This window comes from Silurus aristotelis, assembly GCF_946808225.1.
Source record: "Silurus aristotelis genome assembly, chromosome: 14".
Lineage (NCBI taxonomy): Eukaryota > Metazoa > Chordata > Actinopteri > Siluriformes > Siluridae > Silurus > Silurus aristotelis.
Genome location: NC_139587.1, coordinates 3,405,780 through 3,424,202, shown reverse-complemented (window position 1 = coordinate 3,424,202; position 18,423 = coordinate 3,405,780). Strand labels below are relative to the sequence as shown.

Genomic DNA, 18,423 nt, shown 5'->3' with positions numbered 1-18,423 from the left:
GAACGGTTTGAAACCAGCTCGCACCGGTTTCCAACAATCAGCGACACCACCAGAACTCCTAGTTCCAAAATTTCCTGTTTCCCAGCAGATAAAACTCTAATTTTATCTCTAAAAATGTATGTGGACATGTAGCTTAAGGTCTCCTTTATTTTAAAGAAAATGTTGCAGTTCTATACTTAATAGAGTCGTTTACAAAACCTAACGCTCGCTAGTTCTCCAATATTTCTCCATTGCATTACAGTACAAATCTTTTTTTCCGGAAATCAAACAGTTTAAGTGCTGAGGAACAACAGACTAATCAGCGCCACCCTATGGACAAAAAGTGTTGGGACACCTGACTTTTCCACCCATATGCGTTTCTTTTCTCAAACTGTTACCACAAATTTGGAGGGGCGCAATTGTAGCATTGAATTTTCCCTTCTTGAACTAGGAGACTTCCTTTACAATGACAATGCCCTTGTACACAAAGTCAGCTCCATGAAAATGTGCTTTACATGCTGGAGTGAAAGATTTCCTGCTATACAGCTCTGAACCTCAACCCTATTGGGACGAATGTAAACGCTGACTGAATTCCAGGCCTCCTCACCTCACCCTCCACATCTAACCTGACTTTACTAACAAAATCTAGTGTACATGTTCCCAGAAGACTGAAGGTCATTCTAATGTTCAAAAAGAAGCATTTTATAGGCAGGTGTCCACAAGCTTTTTTTTCCCCACATAGAATATTAAAGGAAAAAAAGGCTTTTTCCAGCCAATGGGAAACGAGAATTTCTGTACACAATACTGACATTTTGCATAAACAAGATGCAGCTCAGAAGTGTTTTTTTGTTTGTTTTGTTTTGTTATCAGAAAGTCTGTTTTATTTGGAAAGCAGCACAGGATTCGCCATTTTCAGCCCTCAGTATCCGTAAGCTACAAACACATTTACAGGTAAAACGCTAGCGGGGATATACGACTGCTTGGTCTGGGTTTTGCGACGCACCTTTCACTTTCTCTTTACCAGCTTTTTTTAAAAAAAAGGAAAAAGAACAATATGACAGACATTTTCATTGTTCCTATGGTTAGGTTTTGGGAATCAAAATTCCGGTTCAGGACGTCGGTGCGTACGGCTCGTTTCTACGACGACGCTTCAGTGCCACGTTAAAATAAACGGTAAAATCTTAGATTACGAGATTAACGTCGTAGAAACAAGAGGATGAAGTCGAAATATTTCGGGAATAAAGTCGAATTTACAGACGTCACAGAACGTCGAGAAACCGTTCACTGTTTTTGTATAAAATGGACGTGAAGGATTTGTTCAGGCGCATCGTCACGAAGTTATAATCAGCAAACGGACACTGCAGCGGTTCTCTGTAGGAAACGTAATTTATTCAGAAGTAAGAAATCAGACAGATTAAGAAAATCGCCTCGTGTGTGCGGTCTGAAGGATGCCGACGGTTGCGTGGTTTTTAAAGAGGATTTTGTTTCTCACGACACAATCGACCGTGAAGGATTTGAATTCGCCAGGGACTCAAATATGACTCGAAATAGTACGACTTTAATCTCGTAATCTTAGATTTTTCAAAAAAATAAAAAAATAAATAATACATTTAACTTGCCACTAAAACGCAGTCGTACGTTTCATCTTCTTGTCTTGTTAAAAATCCCAATTCAATTATTTAATGAAATCTCTGCACAGGACTGATGGTTCGACCGTTACAAGGAGCTTATCTATAGTATTTTGCGTGTAATTAAAACACCGAAATCCGAACTCGTCTCCGATTATTAAATACGACTGCATTCACTGTGTAATAAAAGCAGACCTGTGATTTATAACAGGCTTCAAGTCAAAGCGATTTGTTTTCCTGTGCAAATTGCGTAAGCAGTTATATTCCTAGAGCGGTGCGGGATTCGAAAGTCCAATATCCAAAAAGAAAAAAGAAAAAAAATCAAATTTTCCTCGTATGGTGTTTGCATGCGTGTTAGGTGTTTTGTCCTTCGGCTATTACGTTGCCTGGAAACGACAGCGTTATTCAGCCGTGATGAGTCTCACAAGCAGAATCGTTCGTTTTCTCTCGGATTAAAACTGTCGATGTCCCGTCCATGAGTTATAGATTTCCACAGAAGAGGTAAGGTCCAGTTAGATAGATACTGAAGTCGCTAGCATCGTTGTCACGCCTAGGATGCGGTTTATCAGCCGCGTATCCCCTTGTCCTAGCCGATTCGTCCTCCGTAACCTGTGACATCCCCTTTTCCAGGCATCTAGTAAATTCACCGATTTATCCTAAACCCCTTATTAGCTCCTCCAGCAACCGCAGCCCCAGCTCCCGCGTTGCTCCTCCTCCTCTTGGTCCCGCCCCCTCAGCGTAACGGTGTTGGCCGGCTGGCTCAGCATGAGCGGCTTCTGCGACTTCAGCTTGTGCGCCACCGTCATGAAGATGGCTTCGACATGGTCGCTGTCGTTGCTCCCTCCCTGAGGACTCTTAGCGGACGTCTCGAACAGAGGCATGGAGTGGGCGTCTGCGAACTGCTGCGCGACCTCGGTGCTCACCTGGGCGGCGTGACGCAGGTCACATTTGTTTCCCACCAGGATCCGAGGCACCTCGTGGCCGAGCGCGTGCTGCCTGCACTCCTCGATCCAGGCGGGGAGGCTGCGGAAACTCGCCGCACTCGTTACGTCGTACACGAACACCACGGCGTGGACGTTTCTGTAATAGTGCTGCACCATGCTCTTACGGAAACGCTCCTGACCCGCTGTGTCCCAGAGCTGGACCTGATACACATGGAGAGAGTCAGCAAATGGAAATTAGAGACAGAAATAAAAGTGTGTGTGTGCGTGAGAGAGAAAGTAAACATTGTTATACTGTGTTGGAGGCAGAAAAAGCGATGGAAAGAGAAAGAAAGAGTGTGTAGTAATACAGAGGGAGTTAGTGAGTGAGTGAACGAGTGTGTAAGTGAGTGAATGAGTGTGAAAGTGAGTAAATGAGTGTGTAAGTGAGTGAGTGTGTGAGTGAGTGTGAGTGAATGTGTGTGTAAGTGAGTGAGTGTGTGTGTGTGTGTGTAAGTGAGTGAGTGTGAGTGAATGAGTGTGTGTGTAAGTGAGTGAGTGAGTGTGTAAGTGAGTGAGTGAGTGTGTGAGTGAGTGTGAGTGAATGAGTGTGTGTGTAAGTGAGTGAGTGTGAGTAAATGAGTGTGTGTGTAAGTGAGTGAGTGAGTGTGTGAGTGAGTGTGAGTGAATGAGTGAGTGTGGAAGTGAATGAGTGTGTGTGTAAGTGAGTGAGTGAGTGTGTAAGTGAGTGAGTGAGTGTGTAAGTGAGTGAGTGAGTGTGTGAGTGAGTGTGAGTGAATGAGTGTGTGTGTAAGTGAGTGAGTGTGAGTAAATGAGTGTGTGTGTAAGTGAGTGAGTGAGTGTGTGAGTGAGTGTGAGTGAATGAGTGAGTGTGGAAGTGAATGAGTGTGTGAGTGAGTGTGAGTGAATGAGTGAGTGTGGAAGTGAATGAGTGAGTGTGGAAGTGAATGAGTGTGTGAGTGAGTGTGAGTGAATGAGTGCGTGTGGAAGTGAATGAGTGTGTGTGTGTAAGTGAGTGAGTGTGTGAGTGAATGAGTGTGGAAGTGAGTGTGTGTGTAAGTGAGTGAGTGAGTGAGTGAGTGAGTGTGAATGAGTGAGTGTGCGAGTGAGTGAGTGTGTGCGTGTAAGTGAGTGAGTGTGAATGAGTGAGTGTGTAAGTGAGTGAGTGTGAGTGTGTGTGTAAGTGAGTGAGTGAGCAAATAGAAATTAGAGACAGAAATAGAAGTGTGTGTGTGTGTGTGTGTGTGTTTGAGTGAGAGAGAGAGATTAAACAGAGTGATACAGTGTTAGAGGCAGAAGCGATGGAAAGAGAAAGACAGAGTGTGTAGTGATACAGATGGAGGTGTATTGATGTAGTGATTGAGACACACAGTGCATCCAGAAAGTATTCACAGTGCTTCAGTTTTCCACATTTATTATGTTACAGCTTCATTCCAAATAGATCAAATTCATTTCAATGTTCCTCAAAATTCTATTAAAACAATATCCCATAATGACAATGTGAAGGAAATTTTTTTTAAATATCTTTGTAAACTTATTAGAAATAAAAAACGATACTTGCTCAATACTTTGTTGAAGCTCCTTTGACAGCAATCACAACCTCAAGTCTTTTTGAGTTTGACGCTACAAGCTTGACACCTATTTTTGAGCAGTTTCTCCCATTCTTCTTTGCAGAACCTCTTAAGCTTCATCAGGTTGGATGGGGAGCGTCGGTGCACAGCCATTTTCAGATTTCTCCAGAGATGTTAAATCAGTTTCAAGTCTGGGCTCTGGCTGGGCCACTCGAGGACATTCACAGTCATCCCATAGCCACTTCTTTGTTATCTTGGCCGAGGTCTAGAGAGCTCTGGAGCAGGTTTTCATCAAGGATGTCTCTGCATTGCTGCATTCATCTTTCCCTCAATCCTGACAAGTCTCCCAGTTCCTGCTGCTGAAAAACATCCCACAGCAATATGCTGCCACCACCATGATTCACTGTAGGGATGGTATTGGCCAGGTGATACGCGGTTACTGGTTTCCTCCAGATATGACGCTTGGCATTCAGGCCAAAGAGTTTATTCATTGTTTCTCATGGTCTAAATCCTTCAGGTGCCTTCAGGTGGGCTGTCATGTGCCTTTTACTGAGGAGTGGCTGCTGTCTGTTCACATACCATACAGGCCTGATTGGTGGAGTTCTGCAGAGATAGCTGTTCTTCTGGAATTCTCCACAGAGAAATGCTGGAGCTCTTTGTGTGGCCATTGCGTTCTTGGTCACCTCCCTGACTAAGGCCCTTCTCCCCCAATCGCTCAGTTTGGCCGGGCGGCTCCACTCTAGGAAGAGTCCTGCTGGTTCCAAACTACTTCCATTTACGTATTTAAATGTTTCAGTCCCATTCCCCAGATCTGTGCCTCGATACAATCCTGTCTCGTAAGACAATTCCTTGGACTTCATGGCTTGCTTTGTGCTCTGATGCACTGTTAACTGTGGGACCTTCTATAGACAGGTGTGTGCCTTCAAATAGTGTCCAATGAACTGAATATACCACAGATGAACTCGAATCAAGTAGTAGAAACATCTCGAGGATGCTCAGTGGAAACAGGGTGCACTCGAGCTCAATCTTCAGTATCATGGCGAAGGCTGTGAATACTGTCAATTTGGGGTGTTTCTTGTAGAATTTTGAGGTAAATATGAATTTAATCCAATTTGAAATGTAAAATAACAAAATGTAGAGAAAGTGAAGCTCTGTGAAAACTTTCCACATGCGCTGTAGTGTGAAAGAGGAACAGAATCTTCAGGCAGAGAGACAGAAGGAGAGAACCAAAGTGAATAGAACACTAATGTGATGTAGTGATACAGAATGCAGTGAAAAGAGTGAGAGAGAGACTGTGTGTGTGTGAGAGAGAGAGAGACTGTGTGTGTGTGTGTGTGTGTGTGTATGTATGTGTGTGTATATGTGTGAGAGAGAGAGAGACTGTGTGTGTGTGTGTGAGTGTGTGTGTGTGTGTGTGAGAGAGAGAGAGAGAGAGAGAGAGACTGTGTGTGTGTGTGTGTGTGTGTGTGTGTGTGTGTGTGTGTGTGTGTGTGTGTGTGTGAGAGAGAGAGAGAGAGAGAGAGAGAGAGAGAGAGAGAGAGAGAGAGAGAGAGACTGTGTGTGACTGTGTGTGTGTGTGTGTGTGTGTGTGTGTGTGTGTGTGTGTGTGTGTGTGTGTGTCACTACAGGTATTGATCAGATACAGAATCCCTAATCCGATATAGATGTGATGATATTTCAATATGAATAATAATTAAAGAATGGAAAAGGTGCAGTGCTCAAACACATAATAGAATAAAGAGTGTAGCAGAAATATAATTAAAATTAAAAAAAGAAAAAACATTTGCATTTGGACAAGATTTTTTTCCTCCATCAATGATATCTGATCCGTCATGTTTTCAATGGTATGGGATCATTACTTCTTCTGCTGCCAAATTATAAAAAAAACCCTGAGGCACGATGGAGGCAGGTGTGAAGGCAACTTGTCTCAAATATTCTAGTGTGTATAAAAAAAACTTTCTTTTCGGCTTCTCCTGTTAGGGGGCGCCACAGCGGATCCTCCGCACGTTTGATTTGGCACATGTTTTACGCTGGATGCCCTTCCTAACGCAACCCTCCCCAATTTATCCGGGCTTGGGACCGGCACTAAGAGTGGCTGGGGATGGTTCCCTGACCGGGAATCGAACCTGGGTCGCAGCAGTGGGAGCACTGCATCTTAACCACTAGACCACCAGGGGACCTCCATTCTAGTGTGTATAAAATGCAATAAAAACACCTATTTGTTATAAATTGAATAAATCATTTAAATAATACTGATACTAATGACATTTATTACATCATCATCATCATCTTCTCCCGCTTATCCGTATTCGGGTCGCGGGGCAGCAGTCTAAGCAGATTCCCCAGACACTTCTCCGTGTCCAGGGATCGGGCTCTCAAGGCCCCCGCCTTCGACTGCTGCCCAATCCTCTCAGCACCGGTCCTTTACGGTCCCTCCTGCAGGTGGTGAGCCCACGGGAAGGCGGCCCCACGTCGCTCCGACGTCACGGTCCTTGATTTATTTTTTCTCGTAAGGGTCCCCTGGAGCATAGAGGGTTAAGGGCCTTGCTCAAGGGCCCAAGAGTGGCAGCTTGGCGATACCGGGGCTTGAACTCCCGACCTTCCGATCGGTGCCTTAACCGCTGGAGCCACCACTCCCCCACATTTATTACATAATAATACAAATAATCGATCAAACTAATTGGAAATTTAAACTCAAAACATGCCGAGGGTGACGTCACGAGATGCAGCGACGATCGAGAGTGACGTCACACGTCGCAGCAGCAAAACAAGGAAAGTGACGTCATTCTCTTAAGGGTTACGTCATTACTCGCGTCCATCTCACCTTGATCTTTTCGCCGTCGATCTCGATCACCTTCTCGCGGAAGTCCACCCCGATCGTGGCCTCGGTTTTGTCGGGGAACTTGCCGGCGCAGAAGCGGTAGGTCAGGCAGGTTTTTCCCACCCCGGAGTCTCCGATCACTATGATCTTAAAGATCCGGGTGCGGGGAGGAGGCAGCGTGGAGCTGGTCAGGGAGCTGCTGAACTCCAGAGAAGACTCCATATCCACCACCTTGTGTTTGTGTGATCAGATGATGAGGAGGATGAGGATCAGAGCGGCATTGATAATGAAGCTTCAACCTGAGCTAGCTGAGTCACTCTGAGAGACACGATAAATCAGTGCTAATGATAAATGCTCTCCTCTATTTTGCACATGAAACACAGCCTGATGAATCTCCTGAAGCTCTTACATTGCTGACTTCTCTCTCTTTCTGCTTCTTCTCCCTCCCCTGGTTCCTGCACCGCTCCTACTCCTGCTCCTGCTGCTGCAGCTGCACTGTTTTGGTTTTCAGCCACGTACTGAGGCAACGCAGGATCTCGCGAGATTTTATTGTGCGCGCGCGCGTGTGTGTGTGTGTGTGTGTGTGTGTGTGTGCGCGCGTCAAGCCGAAATCTCGCGATGCTTTAACTAGACCAGAAGGTGTAAGTGCATGTATAAAGTGTGTATGCAATAAATAGTATGTACATGTATAAAGTGTGTATCTGCATGTATAAAGTGTGTATGCAATAAATAGTATGTACATGTATAAAGTGTGTATCTGCATGTATAAAGTGTGTATGCAATAAATAGTGTGTATGTATAAAGTGTGTATCTGCATGTATAAAGTGTGTATGCAATAAATAGTGTGTATGTATAAAGTGTGTATGTACATGTATAATGTGTGTATGTACATGTATAAAGTGTGTATGTGCATGTATAATGTGTGTATGTGCATGTATAATGTGTGTATGCAATAAATAGTATGTACATGTATAAAGTGTGTATCTGCATGTATAAAGTGTGTATGCAATAAATAGTGTGTATGTATAAAGTGTGTATCTGCATGTATAAAGTGTGTATGCAATAAATAGTGTGTATGTATAAAGTGTGTATGTACATGTATAATGTGTGTATGTACATGTATAAAGTGTGTATGTGCATGTATAATGTGTGTATGTGCATGTATAATGTGTGCATGTACATGTATAATGTGTGTATGTAGGAAACAGTATGTGCATGTATAAAGTTTGTATTTTGCACTGTAACATCGTGAAAAAAAAAAAAAAAACAATGTGCAAAGTCCAGCAGAGGTAAATATTGGATATTTTGCATGTACTTAAATCTCTCTTTTTTTTTTTTTTTTTTACCTTTTTTTTTTATCTTTTTTTAATAATGGTAATTCTAATAATATTTTCAGTTGTTTTATTTTGTAAAACATTTCAAACAACGAAAATCATTCTAACTCGTTCATGCAAATGAACATTCTCAAAAATAACTCTTTCTTTCTTAAAATAATCGATTAGTATTTTTAAAGTCATTTCCATGTAGCTGATTTGAACATTAACCTGGCTTTAAATTCCCAACTTGAATTTACATACTGTCTATAAAGATTTAGAAGATAATTAAATAATTAAACAGATTAATGAGTAAAAAAAAAAAACACAGCTGATTTTGCTCATGTCTGGTTTGTTGCTTTTATTACCAGCCAGAAGTGCGATGACCCTTACCAAAGTCCAACTCAAGAGGGACTGAGTGCTGGGCAGAATGCTGGTAAGTGTGTTCAATTTGTTGTTTTTTAAAGCATTATTATATTAAAAAGCAATTGCATTTGAAAACTCAACAAATGTTAAACTTTGCTCTTTATGTGTACCTAAAATACGCTGTATAATCGTAACCTGCAATGAACAGTATTGCAGTATTATAACTAAACCATTGGCACACAGGCACCAAACAGCATAGAAGTGGAGCCTCCACCTCCGGGGCTGCAGACGGAGTTTGAGACTCTGTTCAGCCCTGAAGCTCTGCACTTTCTATCAGATCTGTGCTCCAGGTTCCAACCAGACGTGGATAAGGTGATGTAAAAAGACACGAAAAACAAAAATGTTGGCACTGACATTACTAATGTGCTCCACATTCCAAACAATCAGCTCATAACAAGTTTATAACATGATTTTATATTCGAGTTGAAAGAGTCCTCTATTTATTTGTATTTTTTTTTTTTGCAGGTCCTGAAGACCAGAATCCTGCGCAAGGTTCAGCTGGATCTTACTGAAGAACTGCCCGGTTTTTTGGAGGACACGGCTCACATCCGGAACGATCCGTCCTGGAGAGTGAGTCCCGTCCCTGTTCGACTGCAGTGCAGACATGTGGACATCGGTGACCTTTCACCCTGTGACACGCAGCGTCTCACGCAGGGCCTCAAATCAACAGCACAAGGAATACAAGTAATGCGCAATTCAAAATAACGCTAATATGGTTTATTTCAGTGTTTTATTTGTTTGGGCTTCATACCCAGTTTATTTTCTAAATGAACACACTTGAAATAAAAAATTAATAATTGAGTTGCAATATTTGAGTTGTGTGACAATATTCCTTCTGTGCGTATCGTTGACATAAGATTTGTGTTTTTCCCCTCTCAGCTAAATTATTGTTTTTAAGACCCCCTTCACACTCCACACAGTCTTTTATTAGATTGGGGTCTCTGAACCTCCATGGAATTTCATATTCTTGACATCTTCATCACATCTTTCGCAGGTAGATTTTGATGATGGCAACTGTCCGACTTACTACAATCAGATAAAAGGCATCTATAACGTCTATAAGGTCGTGCATAATCAGTTTCCGGGTGAGTTTTTGCTGCTTCTCCATAATTTACAATAAATTTGATGTTCCGATTCGGCTGCTGTGGAGTCAAATTTACGGTAAAATGTTCTGAAATTAAATCAGTGAACAAATCATTTGTCATTATTCATTGTGAACTTTCGGACTATTTATAATTAATTTGGAATTGTAAAAATGTTGTATATTTTAGATTTTTTTTCTTTTAATTGTCTAAAATTACGTTTAAAACTTCCCTCCCTTATAATTCACTTAATATGATGGACAGACCTGGATCAAAAAGTTCCAACCCAAAGCAGAATACATGCTGTAATCCATTGTTAGCCAGGTTTGCTAGCTAAAAAAAACCCCCACAGATATCCCAATTAGCCATATTTAAAGGTGTGGTAATTGGGATTGATTACATTCCTTACAGAAAAGTATCCTATAATGAATAACACAAAACCTTTATAATTTCTTATGAACAATAGATTTTTTTTAAACTTCTATGGTGCTGATGAACGCAGGTAAAGAACATGATCAGTGAACATGGAAAGGTCGGGAGATGTACAGTACAAACAGCATGAACTGGGATTGGCAAAGAGCAAAGGCGAGGAAACTAGAAGCAAGATCAGAACGAGAAGAAACTGTTACTAAATAAATAATGTGTAAAAAAACTGCAGAGTGTATACTTCACAACAACTTGAATAAATGATTGTGAATCCTTATATACACTGAGTTGTGAAGTGAGTTTGATTGTGCATGTAAGGGAACTGGATCTTTTGCCAGGCAAAGTACACAATACAAAAAACCTCCAGGATCCCTGGTCCGGTCCGAAGATCGTGTTATAGTGCGTACTGATGCATGTTCTCTTTGTTAGCATGGATTTCCTCTTGCCTTTCTTCCCAAACTATTTGGTGGATAGTTAAATGGTGTGCTATTATAAATTGCATCAGTTGTGGATGAGTGTGTAAATGAATGTGTGTGTGTGTGTGTGTGTGTGAAAAGATTATGAAATCAATATCAGCACCGTTTCGAGGCATAGGCAAACCAGGTCTTAGCTCGTAATTTTGCAACAACGATTAAATTCGTTTAACCTTTTTCATAATTGCGAATGATGTATATGTAGTGTGGGTGGAGCATTGTGGTGGGAGGGCGGAGCCATTGGGTGGTGGTGGTGGGGGTGGGTTGTAGGAATCTTGCTAGGGTGCCACAAAAGCCTAGAAACGGCCCTGATCACAATTCAAGAATGCATTGTCTATGCAGTGCAATGTGTTACTTTGCTCCCTTTTCTTCAAATAGATGCCCCAGCCATTTCCCAGGCCCCGATTCTTATGCTCCGCCCTCGTGCCTGGAACATGGTGGAGCACAACCTGTTGGTAACAAACAGTGCTTCTTTAATAACACAGCATGTAAAGGCTATTGAAGAGAATTGTGTCTTGTAGAATTAGGTTTGAGTTTGTTGTATCAACAGGTAAACGGTCGTGAGGTTCCAGGTCCGCTCTTCGATTTTGGTTTGCTGATGTTCCATAATGCAAAGCTGCTGCTCGAGAACCAGAGCGGGCCATTTTTCTACCTGTCTAAGGTCAGAGATTTTTGAAATAATAGAGACACGTACAGTGTGTTTATATATTACACGTCTTTCAATCAGAGGAAACCTAATACCTTTTTTTTTGTTGTACTGTGATTATTATTTCTGTGGATTGGATCTAAAACTTCAGCGTAACGTAGAGAAATGATTCTGTACTTTTTAATGAATATTACACTATATGGACAAAAGATTTTGCTGACACCTGACCATAAGATTTGCTTTTTTTTTTTTAACATCCCAAATTTAGTCCCCATTCGCTGTTATAATAACTTCTACTCTTCTGGAAAGATGTTCCACTAGATTTCCGTGGGTGCTTGGGAAGATTTGAAGGCCTGGGGTGCAGTTAGTGTTTCAATTCATCCTAAATAGAGTGTTCAATATGGTTGAGGTCAGAGATCTATAGCAGGAGATCTTCCACTCCAAATGTTATCATCTAAACTTTTTTTTTTTTCATGGAGCTGGCTTTGTGCATAGGGGCATTGTCATGCTGGAACAGATGTGGGTCTCCTAGTTTAAGTAAAGGAAAGATTTCATTCTCCCACATCCAAAAACGCGTATACAACTGCGTGTCTTCAACTTCGTGTTAACAGTTTGGAAAAGAACCACGAGTGGAAAATTCAGGTGTCCCAATACTTTTGTCTGCATAGTGTATTTGTATGCACCTGAAATTAGAGCACAAACCAGAGATAATAAAATTAAATGTTTAATATTCTTGAAGGTTGAGAGTTACCTGGAAGCCAGATTGTGGAATCAGATTTTTCTCTGGACTGAGGAGAGGGTGAGGACATACACCTGTATTTTGGTTACACAGTGCAATTATTTTGAAACCATCTTTAAAGGACTTACTTTCATGAAATACCGTCCTAATTTAAATTAGGAGTATAAAGGTATGCATTAATAATAGCCAAAGAAAAATATAAAGACTATTGTGTTTGTGTTTTTTGAAGTGTATGTATCCCTTGATATTTGTCCTTGTGGGGATGTTTGTAATACGTTATGGTCATAGTTTTAAAACATAAAGCTGCATTAATTATTGCCAATGAAAAAATATGAGGGGTGTGTGTGTGTGTGTGTGTGTGTGTGTGTGTGTGTTTAAAGTGTGTGCATGTCCCCAAAATAATAGGGTCTTAATATTCACCCTTGTGGGGACTTCTGCAGTAAGGTTATGGTCATAGATTCGAGACATTTAGCTGTATTAACAATGTCTGATTGTAAAATATCGAGCTAAATGTGTGTGTGTGTTTGTGTGTGTGTGTGTGTGTGTGTGTGTGTGTGTGTGTGTGTGTGTGTGTGTGTGTGTGTGTGAGTGTGTCAGTGTATATTTCCCCAAAAAAATAGGGCCTTAATATTCGGTTTTGTGGGGACATTTGTAGTAAGGTTATGGTTATAGATTTGCTACTTTTAGCTGTATTAATAATTGGCAATGGAAAATTTACAACAAGTGTGTGTGTGTGTGTGTGTGTGTGTGTGTGTGTGTGTGTGTGTGTGTGTGTGTGTGTGTGTGTGTGTGTGTTTGTGTGTGTGTTTAAATTGTATGCATGTCCCTAAAAAGACAGGGTCTTGATATTCGGTTTGTGGGGACATTTGCAGTATGATTATGATTGATTTGAGAATTTTAGCTGCATTATTAATAGCCAATGGATTGAGATATTAAATATGAGACAATTTGTGTGTGTGTGTGTGTGTGTGTGTGTGTGTGTGTGGTAGCTGGGCTTGCCAGTGGGCAGTATCAAAGCGACTGTTCTGATAGAGTGTGTACTGGCGACGTTTGAGATGGACGAGATCCTGTACGAGCTAAAGGAGCATTCTGCCGGTCTGAACTGTGGCATCTGGGATTACTCAGCATCCTTCGTCAACAAATTCGGTGTGTGATTTTTCTCACATTTTCCTGACTGTAATTACGAGTTGAAGTCCAAGTGCATCTGAGACAAACAGACACCTCTGTTCTGAGCAGGTCATCGTGGCAAGTTCCTGCTCCCTGACCGCAGTAAGTACGTAAACATGGAGAAGCGTTTCCTGCGTAGCTACATGGAGCTGCTGGTGCAGACGTGTCATCGCAGGGGCGCTCTGGCCACCGGGGGCATGGCAGCGCTGCTGTTACCCACAAACACCCACAGCGCAGAGTATACATCCGTCCTGAACACCGTCACCAGGCAAGACATCAGCTGTTAAAAATAAAATTATAATAAAAGAGTCAGGATTTGAAGTTATGTTATTGCATTCTGGACATTTTAGAGCTTTTGAGGATTTTATTTCAATTCTTTGGTCAAATTTTCCAAAAGTACTCTGTATGGACAAAAGTATTGGGACACCTCAGTTATCCAGCCATATGTGCTTCTTCTTAAACTGTTACCACAAATTTGAAGACGTTTGAAGATGTTTTTTTTTATTTTGCCTTAACTTGAAATCCAAACCCTGTTCTAGCATGACAGTGCTTCTGTGCACAAAGCCAGCTCCATATGAATATATGAACATATGCTTTACGTGTGTTGGAGTGGAAGATCTGCTCTAGAGCTCCGACCCTTTCGAACACCTTTGGGATGAATTTTTCTCTTTGACTGCACCCCAGGCCTCCTCATCTCACCTGCCTGAATGAATCTCACACAAATCTTTACAAAATCTAGTGGAACATCTTTCCAGAAGAGTGGACAGCAAATGGGGACTAAATGTGGAATGTTCAAAAAGTACAAAATCCCATGGTCAGGTGTCCACAAACTTTTGTTCATATAATGTACATCAAAAACATGTGCTCGAGCAAACATGTGACATACAGTAGCTGATTGAGCACTGACGTTTAAGAAATCTACCAACAGGTCTACTGACATGGTTGATTTGAAAGACGAGATAATGTTAGCTTTATATTTTGCTAGCATTAGCTAGCTACATGCAGGTGTGGAGCTCTAAGTGTAATATTTTTCTATTTTGTAGTAGAGGTTTTTTTCTCAAAACTACAAAACTGTGATGTGGAATATCTAAAAAAAATAAAAATAAACAGATGTCAATGTCACAATACTGCTGCTGTTTGTCTTCTCATGTCACATGTCCTGTTGTATCTGGATTTTTTAGATTAAAGCTCTTGGAAATCAAAGCAGGAGTCGACGGCTTCATGGTGTATGACATGAACCTGATTGAACCCATGCAGAAAGTAAATTCCACATCACATATCTGACACTTTGGTACACTATGTGGGCAAAAGTATTGGGACATCTGACTTTCTCAGGCATATGTGTTTCTTCCCCAAACTGTTACTACAGTGTTCGAGAAACTTTGTCTTTGCACATGGTAGCATAACATTTTCTTTTCACTTGAACCAGGAAACCCAAACCTGTTCAATTATGACAATGCCCATGTGCACAAAGCAAGCTCTATGAAGATATGCTTTACATGAGATGGAGTGGAAGATCTCCCGTTATAGAGCTCCAACCCTATTAAACACCTTATTTGGGACAAGATTTTCACACTGACTGCACCCCAGGCCACCTCACCTACATTAGTACCTGATTTTACTAACACCCTTGTAGCTGAATGAGCACAAATCTCCACAAAATCTAGTGGAACATCTTCCCAGAAGAGTTGAGGCTACTATAACAGCAAATGTTCAAAAACAAGCACATACCCATTTTACGTTCAGGTGTCCACATACTTTTGTCCATATAGTGTAACTCAATGTAACTTCGACTCAGCAACATTCTGATCCTCTTTATTTTTATGTTTTCTCTGTCTGTTTTTCCTCACAGTTGTTCCAGCTCCATTGTGAAGGACAGAACCAGCTCCAGGAGCTACGCAACGATGTCAACATAACTCCTGAAGATCTGCTTACTATGCCAGCGGTCAGTCCCTTTCTTTTTCAAGTATAATGCTGTTGAAGCATCACCTCGAGACATGTAGAGCCAGATTCCTGAGAGTTTTGAACACTTCCAAATTCATAAGCACCACCCTGTTTCCTGCTTAACCTCTGTAAGGTCATTTGCATACTGGAACATGATTGGCTCTTCTATTTTATGATGTAACAACTAGCTCAGATTTTTTAATTAGTGGATTCCTTAAAATCAAGGTTTTGCTGAAGTCACTCTGGTGCTACACCATTTGGACCAAAGTTTGTGGACATCTGAGCATACGATTTGAATATGCTTTTTGAACATCCGTTCCACATCGAGTCTCCATTTGCTCTTATAATTATCTCCACTCTTCTCTGAAGATGTTCCACTAGATTATATGGAGATTTGTGCTCATTCAGCCACAAGAGTGTTAGTAAAGTCAGGTACTGATGTTGGTGAGGTGAGGAGGCCTTGAGTGCAGTCAGCATTCACATTCATCCCAAAGGTGTTCAATAGGGTTTAGAGCTCTATATCAGGAGATCTTCCACTTCCACTCCACCTCCCTTTGGGTCTCCTAGTTCAAGTGAAGGAAAGATTTAATGCTCGCGTGTCAGTAGACGTCTTAAACAAGTGTTTTTTGTGGGAAGAAACACGTATGGCTGGAAAAGTCAGACGTCCCAATATTTTTGATTTGATGTAATATGTGCTATTATGAAGAAACATCTCTTTGCAGGGCGGAGTAACATTGTACGGATTGAGGCACAACATTGCAGTCGGTGTGTTGTTCATCGAAGCGTGGCTCTCAGGTGCAAATACAACAATCTTTAAAAAATTGCACAAATGTTGCTAAAAAATAATGAAAGTTTAACCACTTAAAAGAGCCGAATTTCAATGGATTTGCAAAAAGTAATTATAAAAATAATACATTTCTTTTTGCTTTTAATTTATTTTTTTATTTTTTTGACCAAACATTTAATTTTGCTCACTTTTTTGATAAAAACTTTTCACTTTGCTCTATTTTGAAATCATGTGTATTGATGTAATTGTGTATTGAGTTCTCTTTCTTGCATTTGTGATGTCAATAAACGTACATAATTTTGGCCTTAAAAAAAAAAGATATACAAAGTAAAGGATTTTTTTTGGGCAAAACAACTGCATTTGCAGCAATAAAATAATAAAAATAGCGACTTTTCTTAAAACTAATAAAAAAATTGATAAATAGTTTTAAACACTTTCAATGGTTTATTTTAATGGAAATATTTTAGCATTATTCTATTATTAACTATACTTTTTTTTTAACTCTGTGTGACTCCATTTTATTGTGCAATTATGATCTTAATACCAAAAAAATAAAAAATGGAAAGAAATAAAAAAGAATTTTGCAGTGGGCAGATTCACACAATTCTGCTTTTCTACTGTGTTTATGTTTCTTGTGTCAGGTAGAGGACATTTCTTCTATAAGGGGCAGGTGGAAGATTCAGCTACAGCAGAAATCTCTCGATCTCAGGTTGGTGTCACGTTTCATATGATTTCATTGCACCTGGATTTGAGTTGGTTTCAGCTGCCCCTCTGTGGTGCAGGTGTGGCAGTGGATCAGACACCAGGTGAGACTAGAGGATGATGGGAAGACCGTGGTGACTCGTGGGTTTGTCCGGAATTTGACACAAAGCATGATGTTTGATCTGAGGGCAGAAATGTGCTGTCAGACCGAGAGGTATATTCAATATTCATTCCTGATTTTTACTATAAGATGTTTGTTTGGTTATTAGTTTGTTATGGGGAAACGACCTCAAGCCAACAAAAAATTTTCTCCCATAATATGACATACACTAATCAGGCATAACATTATGACATTGTAAGTTTCTGAGTGGTGAAGTGAAGAACACTGATGATCTCTTCATCATGCCACCTGTTAGTGGGTGGATTTATTTATAAGGCAGCAAGTAAACATTTTGTCCTCAAAGTTGATGTTTGAAGCAGGAAAAATGGGCGTAAGGATTTGAGCAAATTTTACAAATTGTGACGTCTAGACGTCTAAGTTGGAGCATCTCCAAAGCTGCAGCTCTTGTGGGATGTTCTGGTCTGCAGTGGTCAGAATCTATCAAAAGTGCTCCAAGGAAGGAACAGTGGTGAACCGGCGACACGATGGTGGGCGGCCGAGGCTCGGTGATGCAGGTGAGGAGCGAAGGCTGGTCCGTGTGGACCAATCCAACCGACGAGCTCCTGTAGCTCAAACTGCTGAAGAAGTTCATGCTGTTAATACTTGAAGAGTCACGACTGTTTTAGCAGCAGAAGGTGGACCAACTCAATATTAGGTTGGTGGTCATAATGTTATGCCTGATCAGTGTATATTGACATAGAATTTGAAAATATGTTTTGCAATTCATAAAACATAATCAACATTTTTTTCATGGATATGATTCAACTTAAGCAAACCCCTGTCCTAGTCAGTAATGGTCCCTAATTAAATCACATTAAATTCTTATTTCTTCAAATGTCCTACTGTATATATGAAGGGGGAAGTTGGCAGCTTAGTGGTTAAAGCATTGCAATTTGGATCAGAAGGTCATGAGTTCAAATCCCACCCACACCAAGCTGCCATTCCTGAGCCCCTGAACAAGACCATTAACCCCATAGCTGCTTAGTTACGTAACATTACATTCCAATCGCATACGGCTGGAAATTCAGACGCTCCAATACTTTTGCTCATATAGTGTATCTGTCGTTAGTAAGGTTGGGATCTGAAAGGGATTGAAATGATTTGCCTCACTGAATAGAATCGAGAATGGTGTAAAGTTTGAGCTGTGTTTTTTTAAACCTATCATTCACAATATGTTCTTCAAATTGTCCTCAAAGACATTCTGAATAACTATTCTGTCCAGCAAAGATGAAGAGAGATTAATCACAGCAGTGGCCATGTTTCTGGAGCTGGTCCAAAAGAGTGAGTTCCCAGAATTCCTTACGACACACCTGTACCTGGACCACACGTTCCTGAGCGCTCAGGGTCAGCGTGAAGAGAGCAGGACGCACAAATCTCTCCGAGCCAGGCTTTAATCACAACGCTAATTTCTGTAAAACTACCCGATCTCAACCTTCTTATCTCCTGATGAATGAAATAAAGAAGGAACATATCAGTGACCAGAATTATGAGTGTCTTTTCTGTATTTATTAACACCTTTGGTCAAATATGTCTGAATGGAGCTTGTTTAGTGCACAGAGGCTTTGAAACCTGGGCCTCTTAGTTCCAGTTAAAAAAAATTTAATACAACATATAAAGA

At 40.9% G+C, this 18,423-nt stretch overlaps 2 protein-coding genes across 3 annotated transcripts; one reads left to right on the top strand and one right to left on the bottom strand.

Annotated features, from left to right (window-relative positions):
- Positions 1–129: 129 nt before the first annotated feature.
- rab33ba (RAB33B, member RAS oncogene family a) lies at positions 130–7,482 on the bottom strand. Of its 2 annotated transcripts, XM_083560671.1 has the most exons (3): positions 7,350–7,474; positions 6,944–7,258; positions 858–2,752 (listed from the first exon to the last, which is right to left on the bottom strand). In XM_083560671.1, the coding sequence occupies exons 2-3, from the start codon at positions 7,160–7,162 to the stop codon at positions 2,276–2,278; spliced, it is 696 nt and encodes a 231-aa protein (XP_083416797.1). In that variant the 5' UTR covers positions 7,163–7,258; positions 7,350–7,474; the 3' UTR covers positions 858–2,275. The 2 variants fall into 2 exon arrangements, with proteins under 2 accessions (XP_083416796.1, XP_083416797.1); XM_083560670.1 differs by having other exon boundaries at positions 130–2,752; positions 6,944–7,482.
- A 1,142-nt stretch (positions 7,483–8,624) lies between these two features.
- Positions 8,625–18,283, top strand: ugl (ureidoglycolate lyase). The gene is made up of 15 exons (XM_083560620.1): positions 8,625–8,689; positions 8,863–8,991; positions 9,145–9,363; positions 9,674–9,764; positions 11,039–11,115; positions 11,211–11,321; positions 12,046–12,105; positions 13,035–13,191; positions 13,282–13,480; positions 14,394–14,472; positions 15,065–15,157; positions 15,879–15,951; positions 16,585–16,652; positions 16,726–16,859; positions 18,028–18,283. The coding sequence occupies exons 1-15, from the start codon at positions 8,684–8,686 to the stop codon at positions 18,197–18,199; spliced, it is 1,668 nt and encodes a 555-aa protein (XP_083416746.1). The 5' UTR covers positions 8,625–8,683; the 3' UTR covers positions 18,200–18,283.
- The last annotated feature ends 140 nt before the right edge of the window (positions 18,284–18,423 follow it).